An 11,206-nucleotide genomic window follows, 5' to 3' on the forward strand; every position below is an offset into this window, starting at 1 on the left:
CGACCTGCCCTCAACCTCCTCAGGTAGCCACCCCCGTGCCGCCATGACACTTCTTGCATGCCAACACCCACGCATCTCTTGCACAACGACAATGCCCACAAGAAGTCGCTGAAGAAGCGCGCCGAACTCGATAGACACTGGCCATGTGACGTCACTTCCTGATCCAGAAACCGCCTATTATATCTACTTAGAGTTTTGTATGGTAATACGAAAAATTATATTATATGTCACGCAAATTTACAGGAGAAAACATGGATTTTAGAGAACCTTGTTACAATTTAATTAGGTGAAAGTTACTTGATGAACACAAAACAGTGTTAATATAAATAATAATTTTAGTAAAAATAATACAGTTCACTCTGGGGTTCCGCAGGGTTCTGTTTTGGGACTGGTGTTGTTTACAATTTATGTAAACGATTTATTTTCATTACCACTGAATGGTAAGGTGATTTTCTTTGCAGACGACAGTCACCTATTATTCTGGAAACGCTTGGACTGACTTAAAGCACATTGCACAAAATTATTTCCAGCAAATTTTAGGGTTCATTTCCTCTAATGCTAACAGTTAACTTTAAAAAAATCTTTTTTTTTTTCATTTACATATCCAACTAAGAACTTAAAATATTTTTATGTACTTCAGGTCAGCAGGAACACCGTAATATTCACAATCGAACTGAAAAAATGTATCTGGATATAATCATAAATTATCATTTAAAATGGGACCATCACCTGTCTATATGCGTTTACCGCGGAATTTTAAATATAATTCGAGGCCAGAGCGGAAATGAAAATTGGTATTACTGTTATACAGTTACCGTATAAAATTAGGTGGAGGGAGTTCTCCGACATTTTTAACTCGAACCTTTGGCAAGATTCCACGCTATACGTATAGAGCACATTTTTCCATATTTTCTGATAAAATTGTGCAGCAAACATCATGCAAAAGGTATGCATTTATATTAATTTAGTTGTATTCAAATTTTAAGCATTTTGTAAGGCATTTTAAAAAGATTATAAAACCTCGTGTTAAATTTTTGTATACTAATTAGGACTGTTCTTTTAATAATTTTAGCTTTGCCAGTAAGCAAGTAAGCAAACCAAACTTCTATAGCCCGTGCGGACTAGAAGAGGCTAGAGAGGTTTTTTTAAAACAAAAAAACTCCTACAAAATTCATGTATGGTGATAATATCCATTCATAACTTTTTCCTCTTTCGGTCAATAATCACAACTATTTTTTATTTGATAGGTGATACCATTTGGAAGTTTTTGGGTCTCTCATAGAATTTTGATTAAATGAGCGGTTTGGGTACAAAAAAATATTTTTTAAATGTCTATATTATCTTGCCGTGCTAGTAGTCACTGATTTTGTAGGTTGACTGCAATTTCAGTTTGATCTTTAAATCATTGTATCGGCCAATTCTTAATGAGTGTTTACTACGACAAAATATACCACATGTTACTTCATTTTTCAATATGGATACACACATAAGACGAATTACAGTTATTTACAACGTGCCTAATTTTATTGAAAAAAATTGTAAAAACAATCAAATACAATAAAAAATGCCGGAGATAAAAGTAACAAAGTTGAGGTTATTACAACTTATTATAAAAACTGTTCAAAATGACCACCGTTGTTTCTACAGCAAAGGTTAATTCGGCGAAGAAAGTTAAAGGACACCCTTTGCAGTTCTTAAGGGCTATTTTTTAAAACATTTATGGAATTTTGGACATGACTCCACAACTCAGTTCAGTGTTGGATGTTTTCAGAGTACCCCAAAGATAATAGTCGCAAGGTGTTAAGTCTGGTGAACGTACAGGCCAGTTAACAGGAACATTATCCCCTCTACCAATCCATCGACGAAGGAATCTTTGGTTCAGATACTTCCAGACATTTATAGAGAAATGTGATAGAGCGCCATCATGCATAAATCACATGTTAGCTCTGAGTAATAACGGCACATCTTCCAATCGGTCGATAGCCGCACGGCTTAAGGAGTCAGTACTTAAATCGATGTGTGCTAATTCTGCCCGGGTTCGATTCCCGCGGCCTGTAGACCGTAAATTAGCTATGCTTGTACGGAGGACTGGCACCCTCTGTGCAGGTATGGTAGGGTGGAACAATGTTGGCTTGGGTCAATGTGAGAGATTGACACCGGTTGGCATTTGACCACCCGAACGCGAGAGCCAATGGACATCACTGATGACTCAAAAATTTGACCACCCCCCTAATTAATGAGGTTTTCCAGGTTTCTCTCATTCCTGCACTGAATGATGGTTAGGGCCTACCAACATAAGTCGTTCCTGGGCGCAAATGCGGCCTGCGTAATAATAATATGCCGCCTCCTCTCCCGCACAAGTCTCCGACTTCTGGGCTAATTCTCGTAGTTAGAATGAGGAGTAGAGATATTATTATTATTATTNNNNTTGTTATTGTTATTGTTATTGTTATTGTTATTGTTATTGTTATTGTTATTGTTATTGTTATTGTTATTGTTATTGTTATTGTTATTATTATTATTATTATCCATAATTGATGTCTAAAAAAAATGTGGCCGGCCCCCTAAGCCAGAAACCAGAATGTACTTTTCCGAAGGATTTTGGTGTGCTGAATTCGAATCCGAAGTCCAAATTTCTCAATTGATTTTCGAGACATTTTTACCTAAAACTGCGAAAATCGCGGTTTTTTGACATGTTTGGGTTATGTTACATTGATAGGTAAATTTTTTGCTAAAACCATTAATGGGGTCTTAAAGTACTATACATACACTAGGATTTATGCCGATATATTTTTCGTCTTTGAGAAATCGCTTGACTTATTTTTCGATTTTTGAATATACTGACAATACAGTACCACAAACCTAAATTGGCACCCGGAAGTATGTATCTTACATGTTCCTGGGGTCGCTGATCATGAAGCTGAACTCCAAAATACACTTATCACGTCAAATTTTGCAATAAACGTTAACCCATTAGCGGCCAAAGGCGCGTAAACGCACCCTTTTATTTTAATTTTTTTTTGAGATCATCCGTAAAATTCTATTTTTTCCTACCTACAGAATCTTATGTCAACAGTCCAGATAGTGTACTAGTATTTTTATTTAATTAAAAATAATATTGTTTTAATATTATTTTTTTTTTAAGAAAATACGATATTTAAAACTTTAAAACACATTTTCAAACAAATATTGTTCTAAGTTAGTAAAAATGAGCAGACTATTTTTTTTTGAACCAGGCGTAAATAAAAGATCTATTTTGATACTCATGTAATTTTTTTTACTTTTTTTTTAAATGATGGTCATAATGAAACATATATGTAGTGGATGCGTATGCGCACTTTTGGCCGATAACAATTGACATATTTATTCACTCCTATGCAAGTCTGGACAAATATTGGCATATATAATACAGGACTAGTCAGAACATAGGTATATCAGTTCATTATTAGCAGAGTGTACTTCTTGGTTTTCCTTTGTGTAAAAAAAAGTTTTTTGTAATGCATAATAGTTATTTTTTGGATACATCTAGTGCCAATATGTAAGAGATTTTTGAGTTGTATAGAAGCTATACAGGTATAATTTTGTTTATATTATTGCAGTCATTTGTCAAAATAGAAAATGAAAAGGGCACTAACCACTAAAGAGTTACTTGCTTTGTTAGAAGAGGATTCAGATTGTGAAAATGCTGAATTGGTGATGTTTTTTATGTGCCGCCAGAAACAGATGAAATTAGGGATGAGGTAAACTTTGATGAAAATATTATTGGAGAAGAGGGATTGCAGACGGATAATGCAGGAACGTATGAAATGCAACCAAGTATAGATAGTGATGATGATTTGGAAGATGACGTTTTTAGTTTTTTTATGTGAAAATGTTCAAAGTAAGCTGGATGCAAATGCACTTTACAATGTGCACACAACGAAATCTCACCTAAAATTTCTTTCGGATTTAACACTCTCTTTAGATACAGAAAACAGTGATGTCGCTTCAAATACCGCAGTATTCAACTGAACCCATGGAAGACCCTCTCAATCCGCTCTACCAGGTGAAGTCAAATTTGACAATATCGGACATATTATATTATAGACAGGTTAATAGTGCAAGGAAAAAGTGTCGATTTCGTAAAAATAATACTATTTATTTGTGTAAAGTGCATTTGCATCCAGCTTACTTTGAAAATTTTCACATAAAAAACTAATTTACTTTTATTAATTTTCTGTTTTCAGCCAAAGGTGCGTATACGCACCTACGTGTTTTTTTTTCAAAATACTGTTTATGATTTTTTTCAATAGTAAATTAGTCTTAATGTATGTGTTTTGAATATACTTTAATAAAAAAAAATCATTAAAAAATGTGTTTTTCTTGTTTTAGCCAGTAATGGGTTAAAAAATTGTCTAAAATTTCGATATATGGCCGATATTTTACGCATTATATTAATCTGGAAATACATTTACGCGCAAAAGAGGTAAACCCTAAGCCCAAAACACCTAATCCCATAAACCCATAAGCCTATAAACACTTAACGATAGACCTCCCTTTAACCCATAAACTCCAAACCCATGAACTTTAAAAATCATTTAAAAGTACATTACCTAAGTTCCGTTTAGGAATAATCGCTGTACATAATTTTAACAATATCAAATATGGTATTCTAACTACTCTGTTAATTAATAAATGGACTAATTGTGGAGTAATTGTTTCTCACATCGTTAGTTAAAAACTACCATATTGATTCTAAATGAGCAACATCTACAAATATTTCCAAGAATTCTAAGTAACACCATTGATGGGTACTCAAGGCTACATTGAGATCTGTATTCTAAGTTTCCCTTGTGACGGCAATCTCAGCCAAACAATAGCTGTAGATAGATCATTCCCAGATGCCTAATGCAATAACAATTAACATCCCCTGTTAACTACATCACCCAAATACATTATCCGCATCCCTTCTTCGTTCCTTAATAAATCCTGGATATGTTCATTCAACTGCTGAAGGATAACTAAGTTTGATACCTTGTTCCAGGCTGACGGTGAAGCTGACGAACAGCGAGGTGAACCGCGCCTTCTCGCTCATCTCTCACTGGCTGTGCTACGCCAACAGCGCAGTCAACCCCATCATATACAACTTCATGAGCGGTAAGTAATTCCCTTTGTCCCTCATAAAGGGCGTTTTGAATATAAGTGGAAAAATAAAATGATTAAGCCCCTGGTAAGTCTTAAGGGTCCTTCGTATAAAGTTTTTAGTTTGAAACAATCTGAATAAAGTTACAGGTCGTTTAATGTCGAAGTAAAGTGAGTATCCAATTCGGTACATACTCATAATTACCCTCATATTCATACTTATTTATTGATAACATTCATTGTCAAGGGTGTTCCAAAAATAACGTAGGATTTGAATTATGCACCTTTTTCATTGCGAATAGTTGGCAGCATTGTGCAGGGTTACATGTTGTAGTAAACACGTTGAATTCAATGCAAGTACGGAGAGTGTGTAACTGAGACTGTGCGCAAATTATTGGAATTTTCGGCAGAAGGAACGCCCCGAATGAAACAATTGTGAAACGATTAGTTCCCAAATTTGAACAAACAAGTCCAGTTGTAGACAATAAAAAACCAGGCCAGCCAGCATTGGTGAGTAATAGTGAGACCGAGATTCCTGTAACCTCAATACACCTTCGATCACTTCAACTAAACATTTCAAAAAGCACAATGCAGCGGATTTTAACAAAAAATCTGCATCTGCATACATTCACGATTCTGCTAACCCACGAATCGAAACCAGACGACCGCCACTGACAGTAATTTGTTAATGACTAGGAGCATTTCCAACTTGGTGAGTTTCTGAACAAACAAAACTGTGGAATTTGGGGCATTTTTAAATGAACTTTCATAATCTCTTCTCTCTCATCCGTCATATTGCGCTCCATTTTGTCTAACATCATTAATGTTTAATACAACATTGTGAAATTACACAATGCTGCCAACTCTTCGGGATGAAAATGGCGCACAATTCAAATTGTGCGTTATTTTTGGGACACCCTTTATAAGAATTCAATAAATGGATTAATTTAATGAACAATTTCTTCCACAAAATAGTAAATGTTTTAAAGTAGACAACAATATGTATTTATTTTCTAATAATAATTTAATGCTATCTACTTAAAGCTCAAACTGATCAAAGCGCTATATTCATTCCATTTTCGTAAATAAAATTAACTCATGTTTTAATTTTGCAATAGCATGTGTCTGTCTTGAATGTAAGTTTATAATTTTCAGATTTCGGAAAATAAAATAATTGTCAAAACAATAAAAAATTAGAAGTGAATGCCACTACTTCAATTTTTATTATCGATTGAACAAACTATATTTGCTATAAAATTCGTGAAAACATTAAAAATCGTTTAATTTATTTTTTCAATAATTGTCAACAAAAAGACAGTAATGTTAGAAATTGCATTACTTGAAAGTAATAGTAACATATTATTCGTTTAGTGTTATGTTACTTTAATGTGCTCTCCTACAGTATAGATTACCAACATAGTTTGCAATGTGTTACTAATTTTAAAATTGCATTAAAGCTGTTTTACACAACAATTTATTGAACAATAAATTGACAATTTATTTTTCAACAAATTAATTAATTTCACAATTTATTGATAACCGCTTTATAAATTCAACATTTACAACATTTATTGGCCAATTTCATTGATGCCACCTCGAACTCCATTGTTCATCAGCTCTCAAATTCAAATCATCATAATTCGGTTGGCATTTAAAAAAAATACAAGATGTAACTAGATATCCCTAAAATTGACCAATAAATTATTACATGTTGAAAATAAATTGTACTCCAATTTCTGTTTTACACATCACAAAACAAATTGAAGGTCAACTTGTCCAATTTATTGTTCAATAAATTGTTTTGTATAAAATAGCTTTTACAATCATCCGGTTGAGTCACAATTAATGTTATTTTTTCACCCTATTGAGAAAATTGCTATTTAGTGGAATTCATAGTTATAGCTACAATTTAACATAAACTCTTAAGTATAAGTAACTAAATGCAATTTTTATGCTAAGCAACAGTTTGTATGATTTTGAGTCGGTCTATAATGCTACTTACTCCATCTGACAAATTTAAAATAATTTTGACGTTCTGGTGATAAAACCGATTGATGTATTATTTTCTCGTCGTAAGGCATTTATAGTCTTATTCTCTGTGCGAATCCTAACTACAAGTCGCAATGAATAATTTCAGTATTTGTTACTGTCTGTGTTAGTTGGCCCTACACTTTTTTGCTTATTTTGGTTTAAAATTACATTCTAAACACATCTGTACTATTTCAGGTACAATTTATTTGATAAATGTCAAGTTTTTTCTTCTTTACTTGAATAAACCCCGACAGCGATGCTGGAAGATATTAAATACACGAGCAAGTTTTTTTGCAAAAACAAAATCGAGGGAAAAATGTAAACAAAACCATTATTTCTAATAATTTTCGATAAGAATGTCATAAAGATCAAAAATAAGTGTACAGAGTTTGAAAAAACGCTAACCGAATACAATCACAGGAAAATATTAATTAAAAAAATAATAACTCTGATTTTTTATGAGCATTGATTTGACAATTCGTGTTTCCATAGCATTCAATAGTTGTAAGTTGAGTAGTGTTACTTTTGGGTTACACAAATGTAGGTAAAGCATTAATGAATTCTGTGATCCAATCTCATAACTTTGCGAAGTTCTATTGAGTTTATTTTGTATTTTATATACAGGACGGTTTTTTAACTTCATGCAAATTAGCGAAATTTTAGTAGAGATGGAAATATTTTACTAGAGAAATAGGTGTAAATTATTAGACCCCCTTATAAAGAATCGGGAAAGACTAACATCTTATAGTCCAGACGGTATCTGTTTCAAATAGCCATATTTGGGTGAATCGTATATCCACGGAGATGTTTGGCTTTTTGGCTTTCAAATATCACTAGAAATGAAAATTTTTCTATGCGCATAAAAAAAACGTGGGCTTAACTTTTGGCGGCACAATATGTTAAAAAAATTGAAAAAATTTCATATTTTTCTTCCTATTTAATTATGTATCTTTTTAAGAGTTGATTTTAGGCGAAAATGGAAGAGGAAAAAAATGTTTGTAATTAAATTTTTTACAATACATGACTGGTTACAAATCGAATGAATCATGATTATTATGGTAAAAATCGAAAAAATCACAAAAATGGGGTTAAAAAACAATACTTTTTAGGGAATTTTTTTGGTGTATTTAAATTGGGTGTAGGACCTTTATACTTGGCTCAAGAAAACTTCATGTTATGTAGAATCATCACACCAAATTTCATCAAAATCGGTTCGATAGATTTTGCATAATAATTTTGCAATCCAGATTAAAAAAAAATTGCAAATTTTCAAAATTTTGCACAGCAAAAACCAAGGCCCTTAGATACTTGAAAATTTAATCACATATAGAAGGGCTCTCAGGCTTTCAAACTTTTTTTGAAAAATTCGAATCCGTCAATTAGGAGAGCTCTGGCGCTTGTTTAAACATTGGTCGAATTTTTGTACTTATAAACAATTAGAACTTTGTGAATATTCAATCAAATCAAATTTTTTAAAGCAGGTTTTAAAAGTTCTTGGAAAGACGCTTTTTTAAAAAAAAACAGATCGATTGATCAATTAGTTACGTAGTTATAGCCGTCATTTACACTAAATGTACTGGGACATCCGGGCTAATTTTTCGAAAAATACCTTTGGTATTCCGAGTACTTACCAGGTCTAAGATTACAATACTTTTCTTCATTGGCAACCTACTTTAAAACGTGTTTAAAGTTATTTATGCAAGCGAGAAATTCAATAAAATCGTACGGGTGGTGGTGGTGGGGGAAGCAGAGAGCGCGGCCGCTTCGGCCTGCTCGAAATTGAATCGTCTATAACTACGTAACTAATTGATCAATCGATCTGTTTTTTTTTAAAGAAGCGTCTTTCCAAGAACTTTTAAAACCTGCTTTAAAAAATTTGATTTGATTGAATATTCACAAAGTTCTAATTGTTTATAAGTACAAAAATTCGACCAATGTTTAAACAAGCGCCAGAGCTCTCCTAATTGACGGATTCGAATTTTTCAAAAAAAGTTTGAAAGCTTGAGAGCCCTTCTATATGTGATTAAATTTTCAAGTATCTAAGGGCCTTGGTTTTTGCTGTGCAAAATTTTGAAAATTTGCAATTTTTTTTTAATCTGGATTGCAAAATTATTATGCAAAATCTATCGAACCGATTTTGATGAAATTTGGTGTGATGATTCTACATAACATGAAGTTTTCTTGAGCCAAGTATAAAGGTCCTACACCCAATTTAAATACACCAAAAAAATTCCCTAAAAAGTATTGTTTTTTAACCCCATTTTTGTGATTTTTTCGATTTTTACCATAATAATCATGATTCATTCGATTTGTAACCAGTCATGTATTGTAAAAAATTTAATTACAAACATTTTTTTCCTTTTCCATTTTCGCCTAAAATCAACTCTTAAAAAGATACATAATTAAATAGGAAGAAAAATATGACATTTTTCCAATTTTTTTAACATATTGTGCCGTCAAAAGTTAAGCCCACGTTTTTTTTTATGCGCATAGAAAAATTTTCATTTCTAGTGATATTTGAAAGCCAAAAAGCCAAAAATCTCCGTGGATATACGATTCACCCAAACCAAAACAGATACCGCCTGGTCTATTAGTTCAGCATTAAATGTCGTGTAACCTGTCGTGAGTGCTTCAATCGAAAAAGTTTATATGAAATAGTTCCCTTAAAATTTGCATTTACTACGGTGTAACACCAGTAAAACATATACACATATGTGAAAATTTATTATCAATCGATTTTTGAAATCTCAATCCCATGTAAACAATCACGTAATTTTTTAATCTGTCAAATTTCGCACTTTTTTTTGAGAAAAAAAATGGAGAAAATGGCCTTATTCCTTAAAATTTCGAAAAATGGCGAAGAGGAAAATTATTTATTTTTCAATGTTAGCTACTTATATCAATTTTTATTCCTTTACATTTTTTTTTTAATTTTTACGACTACATATTTTGAATAAACCACAAGTTTAGGCATTTTTTAAGAAAAGCTAAAATGCATAAATGTATAAAAATTCATTAAATATAAATCATGTAGTTTCAGAAATGTATTCCAAAACCTAAATAAGAGATATTTTAACAACTAGTCAAAACTGTTGAACATAGTTTTAGTAATACAGTTTATGATTCGACTAATTTAAAAATAACTACAAATAAATTAAATTTATTAATCAAATTCCTGAAACTTTACGCCATGCTTAATGTATTTTTAAGTGAAATTTTCGTATGCACAAAAATAGAAAAAAGATTTTTGTTTGGAAAAAACAGAGGATTAGCTTATTACAGCGAACAAGCTACAGAATCCGCACATTCAGATTTTTCATAAATATGGGATCGATACAAAACATCAAACATTCACCCTGAATATTCTATGAAATTATTACGTGCTTTATGCGATTACGATGCCTCTCACGTATAGCCGTGTCATCTATTAGTTGCGTGTAGAAATACACTGAATCATTTATTCAACTGATTGATTGAAAATGGGTTGTAATTCTATACGACTGAATTATTAATTTTGCTATAAATTATGTTTGTACCATTATAATAAATCTACTTTTTATTTTGTGTATTTAAATGAATAAAACATTTAATATATATACTGGCTTAATAGTTTTCACTTTGTTAAAATAACTTACAACTCTTTTTTTTTATTTTTGAAGTAAAATTTTTATAGTTACCTACATGGAAAATATCAAATTTATATATAGAGATATAGAGAGATAGAAGAGATATAAAAATATTGGCCATGGAAAAAGTAAATGTGTATGAAAAATCTGCTTTTTACATTATTTTAAATTATATGGATGTTTTAACCACCGAATAAATATGATTTAAAAATGAGAAAACGTATTTTCTTATAAAGTATATTTCTCTTATCCTTGAGACTTCAGAGGTTGGGTTTCCCGCTAAGGATTTATTGAGATGAATTTTACGATGTTCAAAAACTAGGTAGCGTCTGATAAAAGTATATGTAAAGCCACATCTAATATACAAATGGAAGCAGAACAACATACTCGTAAAGCTGTCACGTGTGGGGTAAGCCCCTGTATATATA

The 11,206-nt window shown here is 31.9% G+C and overlaps 1 protein-coding gene across 1 annotated transcript in view; it reads left to right on the top strand.

Moving 5' to 3' along the window:
- Nucleotides 1–828: 828 nt before the first annotated feature.
- LOC108915074 overlaps nucleotides 829–11,206 on the top strand; it is a gene marked incomplete at its 5' end in the record, with an annotated part of 59,575 nt that continues 49,197 nt past the window's right edge. Inside the window, 2 exons of the mRNA XM_018721027.1 lie at nucleotides 829–946; nucleotides 5,024–5,136. Of these exons, the coding sequence (XP_018576543.1) occupies nucleotides 829–946; nucleotides 5,024–5,136 (231 nt within the window). The remainder of the gene's footprint in view (nucleotides 947–5,023; nucleotides 5,137–11,206) is intronic.

This window comes from Anoplophora glabripennis, unplaced genomic scaffold (genome assembly GCF_000390285.2).
Source record: "Anoplophora glabripennis isolate ALB-LARVAE unplaced genomic scaffold, Agla_2.0 scaffold1192, whole genome shotgun sequence".
Lineage (NCBI taxonomy): Eukaryota > Metazoa > Arthropoda > Insecta > Coleoptera > Cerambycidae > Anoplophora > Anoplophora glabripennis.